The 6,000-nt window shown below is 57.6% G+C and overlaps 1 protein-coding gene across 7 annotated transcripts in view; it reads left to right on the top strand.

The window, feature by feature from the left end:
- The first annotated feature begins 1,429 nt into the window (after positions 1–1,429).
- EPHA7 (EPH receptor A7) overlaps positions 1,430–6,000 on the top strand; it is a 165,690-nt gene continuing 161,119 nt past the window's right edge. For 2 of the 7 annotated variants that reach the window (XM_069804887.1, XM_069804890.1), the window contains exon 1: positions 1,436–1,744. In XM_069804887.1, coding sequence (XP_069660988.1) covers positions 1,648–1,744 — 97 coding nt within the window. In that variant the 5' untranslated portion in view covers positions 1,436–1,647. Of the gene's footprint in view, positions 1,745–6,000 lie in introns of all 7 variants that reach the window. The other 5 variants (XM_009914303.2, XM_069804891.1, XM_069804886.1 and 2 more) reach the window with 5 other exon arrangements.

Below are 6,000 nucleotides of genomic sequence, written 5' to 3'. Positions count from 1 at the left end.
CTGCGCTTCGCCGTCTTCGCCCGCTTCCAAGACGATCCTCACTTATTCCGCTCCCACCGCATTTCTAGCCCTCCGAAAGGACGCGGCGATGCGCTTTCACCGGAGCTGGACGGAGCAGCAGCCCCGGGAAGGTGCGCGGGGCAGAGTGAGAGGCAGGGACCGGGCCGGGGGGCGGGGGGGGCTCCGCGGGGCAGGGCGGGGGGAGCGCGGAGCGCGGAGCGGGACCACCGCCCCCCGCCGCGGGGGCTGCGCGGCCCCTGCCCCGGCCCCGGCCCGGAGGGGAGCGGAGGGGAGCGCTCCCACCGAGCCGCCGGAGCCCCCGCGCCCGTCGCAGCAGCCCCCGCTCGGCAGCCTGCCGGAGGGAACGGTAAGGGTTTTTTTTGCGCCGCTCCGGTGTTTCACTCGCGGAAGGATGCGAGGCTGGGTTTGGGGAAGGGAAAACGGAGGGCTGGGGGCATAGCGGGAAAAGCCCTCCCGGCCCGCAGGCTGAGCGCTGACAAAAGAGATTTGGCAAGTTCCTCTCTCCCTCGGGTTTGGCTTTTTTTTTTTTTTTTCTTCCTCCCCTTCCTATTTAAATTGCCTCATTGTTAGCGGATTACCTCGCCTCAGGTTACACCCGACGGGGAGGGGGGGAAGCAACCGCCTCCCCCCCCCGCCAGTAAGATCTGTGTTGTCATTAACCTGTTCTTCGCGCTGGGGGAAACGGGAGGCGCGGGACGGAAGACCCCGGTAACACAAAGGGAAGGGAGCCCGGGTGATGTCAGCCCCGAGGAACTTGACTTTTGGCTGAGGGCTCTCTCGGGCCACCGTCCCGCAGCTCCTGCCGAAGTTTCCCCTTCGCTGGCAGCAGCCCAGGTGCGCTCTCGGCTCGGCCCGGCCCGGCCCGGCCCGCTCCGGTCCGGTCGCGGGCGGGCTCCGCGCCGGGACGCGCGGCTCGGTCCCCGGCCGGGACGCCCCTCGCTCCCGACGCCGGCAGCCGCGGCACGGGGAGAGCTCCGGAGCCCCGGGGGCCGACCGCTCCGCTCCGCTGGCTCGGAGGAGAAGCCGTCCGGCCGCCCGCCGGACGCGCGGGGCAGCCGTCCCGAGCCCGTCGCCCCGCTCGGCCCCTCCGTCCCGCCGCCGTCGCCCCGCGCACAGCCCACGGCACCCCGGCACCGCCGGCAACCCGACACCGCCGCACGCTCATTGGGCGGCACCGCCGACCCCGCCCCCCGGCCGCGACGACTCAGGGGCCGGCTCGGCCCGCCGGGCGCCGAGAGTCGCTGCTGTTTGGCCGACGGCGGCCGTCAGTCAGGTTGAGGGACGGGCCGCCCTGCCGCTGCGGTCCCGCCCCCTCGCCCTAATTGATATTATCGGAGCGCGGCGCGGGCGGCCGGGCTGCAGTCGGGGCTGGCGGGCGGCCGGCCCGGTGCGGGAGCCGGGCAGCGGCGCGGAGGAGGAGGCGGAGGAGGAGGCGGAGGAGAAGAAGGAGGCGGAGGAGGAGGAGAAGAAGAAGAGGAAGAAGAAAGGCAGCCGGGAGGGAGGGAGCGCCGAGCCAGAGACTAGCAGAGCAAATTCTCCACCGTCCTCTAGCACCCACCAAGCGGCGGCAGCGGCAGTGTCTAGAAATATATAGCTAGAAATATAAAATCACCCCGCTCCTGCACCATGGTTTTCCAAAGTAGGCTCCCTTCTTGGATTATTTTGTGCTCCGTCTGGCTGTTCCGCTTTGCACACACGGGGGAAGCACAGGCTGCGAAAGAAGGTAAGGTGATGCGGAAAACAAAACTTTGGGCTTATTTATTGCTTTTGCACGCGAAGTCTGTGGGGTGGCTTAGCGGAGGACCTGCCTGCCGCTGCGAGCTGCTTGTCAGCCCCCTCTTAAGGAAAAAAAAAAAAAAAAAAGACATTTTTTCTTTAGTTGAGGTGGGAGGCAGGAAAGAGCAAGGCATTCACCGGGGGAGTGCGTGTGTACGTGCGAGAGACCGGGACAACTGCCTTTGCTCGCAGGAATGAGGTTGGCGAGGCATTTGCACGTGATGGAAAGGCGTGGGGCTGGGGAGGCAGCCCCCGGCCCGGGGATCCGTGCGGGAGAGCCTCGCTCTCCGCTGGCATCCTTCAGCCTCCCGGCGAGGTGCAGGGAGGGCGGCTTCCCTCGCCGCTCCGCGGGCAGGGGGCTGCAGGGGCCGAGGGCCGAGTTTCGGGGCTCGGGACGGTCCGTGGGGGGGCGCGGCGGGGCAGGGGCCGCGGGGCAGCTCCCCGCCGCTACCCACCGGGGGCCTTGCAGCGCTCCGTGCCCCGCGGGGCCGGGCACAGCCCGTGGGAAGGAGCCTCGGGGTGCAGTTTTGCACCTCCCGGCCACGCACATAGAGGGTACGTCCAGCCCGGCGTCGTGTGCCTGCAGCAACGTTAGGTGCTCTCCCCCGGCATCGCTGGAGAGAGAGGTTTAGGGGTGGATGTTTCGCACCGTCTGCGTATCACAACGGGGCATCCCGCTTCCCATCGATCCGACACCGGTATCTGTGTGAGGCGAGCCCCGGACATTTGTTTCCCCCGCGCGAGGAGAGAAAACGGGCGGTTTTCTATCAGGGACTGATGGAGGTGTGTAAAATCAATTCACAAAGTCCGTCTGGGAATCTCTTTTCTCACGCTGAGAAAATCCGAAATGATTTAAAGGAGCGCCCATCTCGCGTTTGACAGCCAAAGGCGAAGGTCCGTCTCCATCTTCGGGCGGGGGGGGGGGACGGGACAGGGAAGGGGAGTCAGGGGCTTTTTCGGTGTCTCCGCATAGGTATGCGTTTGCGGGTTTTCCCCCTCAGCTGGACACGTCAATATTTTTCATCAAACCGTTGGCATGCGGTGAAATACCGTTTCGAGCTTGTAACTGGAGCGTAAAAAAAATAAAATCCCTCAATTAAAATGTCCTCTGCCCTTAAGAGAAGGCGGCGATGGCGAGGTTAGAGAGGGAAAGAGGAGAGAACCTTCCCTTAGCTGCTGCTTTGGAAAGTTTAGGTGGCGGGGCTGTAAAGCACGGAGACCCCCACGCGGGGAGTACTAACGCGTGGCCGTGGGGAAAAGGGCCGGGCAGGGGGGGCAGGGAGGGGGGTGCGGGCTGCCTGCCCCGCTCTGCCCTGCGGATTGCGCCGCGATCGGGGCTGCGCCGGTGCCTCCCGGCGGTCCCCTGCCCCGAGTTTCTGTGTGTAATACGCGTATGGATGTGTATATATATATATATGCATCTGTACATATAAGCGTGTGTGGGTAATGTGTGTATGTTTGGGGAAAATCAGCCTAGCCAAAGGAGGGTCAGGAGGGGGCGAGCGGCAGACAGGGATTCATAGCGGCTACCTGCTGCAAGCGCAGAAAACTCCCGCGGAAGAAAGAGCCAAGGGGGAAAAAAAAAAAAAAAAAAAAAAAAACAACCAAAAAAACCCACCAAGTAACTTTGCAGCTTCACCCCCGGCCCCGCCGAAGGGCCGTTGGCGGCAGCAGCCCCGCGTGGTTTCCCCCCGCTCCCCGCTGGGTACGGAAGAGAGATGGGGGGTGAGAGGCTGAAAAGTTTTCAGAGTTTCCTTTCGGAACCTAAATAAAAGCCGCCGTGAGATGCTGGAGAGCAGTGGGGCAGGGTCCGCCTGGCTCTCCAAGCGAGGGGAGGGGGGCAACCGCGTTACCTGCGGAGCCCTCTGCCAGCGAGGCGGCCGGGACCCCCGGGGGGGGCAGGTCCTGTCCCTCCGCCCCGGGGCTGCGAGACCTCGGGGCTCCGTCCTGGGCGCTCCCCCCCCCCCCCCCCCCCCCCCCCCAAAACGGGCGGCTGCCGGGCTGGGATGGGGGGGGGGCGTGTGGGGACGTGGCGGGGGGCGACCGCGGTACCGGTACTCCGCCGCCGCTCGGCCGCCGAGCCCCGCTGCCCAGCGCCCGGGCTGGGCGCGGAACTGCGGAGCCCCTTCCTTCCTTCCCCGCGGAGCCCCTTCGCCCGCCGGTTTTCCGCCTCCTTTTCGCTCTCTGTGCCCCCCGCCGCGCGCTGAAGCGCGGCCCGCTGCGCCCCCGCGGAGGGCCGGCGGCTGGCTGTCCTCGGGGCGCGGGGAGGCTGCGCGGCTGCCGGCGGGGTGCGCGGAGCTGGGCGCCGTCCTCCCGCCTCGGGTCCCGGCGCTGCGCAGCCCCGCGGTGGGCGCCGCGCAGCAGCCGCGGAGCCGGGCGGGGGCGCTTCCCCGGGGAGTTTGGGCGCCGCGCGGGAACGGCGCGTTGTCCTCGCGGGGGGGGTTGGCAGCGCAGGGTCTGGGGCTGGTTTGTTCGCTTGGTGTCTTTTTCTTCCTGGGGTGTTGCTACGGGACGGAGAATCGCTGCCAAGGAAGGAGCGTAATGAATTGCAGCCGCGGGACCTGGTGCCGGTGCTGAAATGGTTAAGTTTCTCGTGGTACCTCTTTTTCCAGGACCATTATAAATGTTCTCGTTTAACAAACCGCCCCATACACCACCTGCTTTTCTATAGAAAGTGTTACAAAGTAAAGCCCCTTGAAATCCACGCTTAACAAAATAAGCACATAATCTTTCTAGGGAGAGACTATCAAACTTCCTCAATGAGTAGTTCCACTTTATTACTCAAATACAGGCCTGGAAGCTACCGTTTTGTGTTCGGCTAACGTTCCAGATATTACTGTATGAACCCTTAAATAACTTTTCTAGTCACTTCGTCTTTCTAGTAATTCACTGAAATTTTGTGTTATATTCTAATAGGAGAAAGGGCCGAAGCCAGAATTATAACTGTTTCCAAAAGACCTGACAAAAAAAGTTGCTTCAAGTTACAGCCTGAAATCATGCATTGAAATATCAGTACTTAAATGCTGCGCAGAAAGTTACAAATAGCTTTATAGCTAAAAATATACTGAAGAGATTTAAATCAGAAATGTTACTTTTTATTTAATCAAATACAAGTATGAAGTTAAATGTGCAGCTGCTTTGAAGAAGGAATCTTCAAAGTGTACCAAACCTAGATATATGGTTGATCACTCTACAGCTTTGGCAGTTTGAAAGAAGGTATTGCAGTAAATTACTTCACTTTGGATTTTTTTTTGGACATCTCAGGTTAACGTATGTACCGTTTGAAAGTCTTACAGAAACTTAGAATAATATGCTAAGAAAGAAGCTTACAGCTATAACTGAAATATAAGACACATATAGAAATGTATGTTTGGAGGTACCAGAACATCAGTAATATAACCTCCAATATGTACTGTAAAACATGTAAGAGTTGTTTTATTAGGTGGTGATTAACCACTTTTGGAGACGGGGTTACATTTAGCTGAAAATAATTGCAGTGCTACTAGAACTGATGTCTTTTTGCATAGAAGTGTCACTGGGGTATAATGACATGAAGATTTTAGTAAGCCATTACCGTAAAGCGAATTAGTCTGATTTTGTGTATGTAGTATTTTGTGTATGCAAAGTGTGAGGTAATTGCAGAGTCTTTATTTTCTGTATTCCTGGTTGTCATTTGTTTATCGAATTACTGCTTTGTCACTGAAGGGACATTATTTTTTTTTCAAACTCAAAAAGAGCATTGCTTTTGCAGTGCAACTCCCGGTAGGGTATAGACTAGTCCTGTCTAAATCAGTTTGGAAAACTGTTGAAATGTTGGTGTGTATTTGTTTGTTTTAAAGTCATTGTAATAACCAGCATATGGGAAATGTCCTTCTTAGGACAAAAGAGATGAAGGGAGCATGCATCTTAATGACTGATTAGTAACACTGTAGAACACTAAGAAAAACAATACACTTTGATTTAAGCAATGAAATTGTTGAGATTAATGTATATCTGCTTATATGCGGATGGTACATAATCATTTAATCATCTGTTTACGAGTAAATGCATAGTTGTGGTTGCAGATAATTTTTTTAATAATATGAAGAAAAAATATTAATTTGTACAAAAATTGTATTATTTTTATAACTTCTTTTTATTCAGACTTTGTTCTTTGGTTTTATGTTTCCACTTACCATATTTAACAAACAGTTGAAATTTTTT

Source organism: Haliaeetus albicilla, chromosome 17 (genome assembly GCF_947461875.1).
Source record: "Haliaeetus albicilla chromosome 17, bHalAlb1.1, whole genome shotgun sequence".
Taxonomy (NCBI): domain Eukaryota; kingdom Metazoa; phylum Chordata; class Aves; order Accipitriformes; family Accipitridae; genus Haliaeetus; species Haliaeetus albicilla.
The sequence above is the reverse complement of the archived record's forward strand: the minus strand, read 5'-3'. Positions and strand labels throughout refer to the sequence as shown.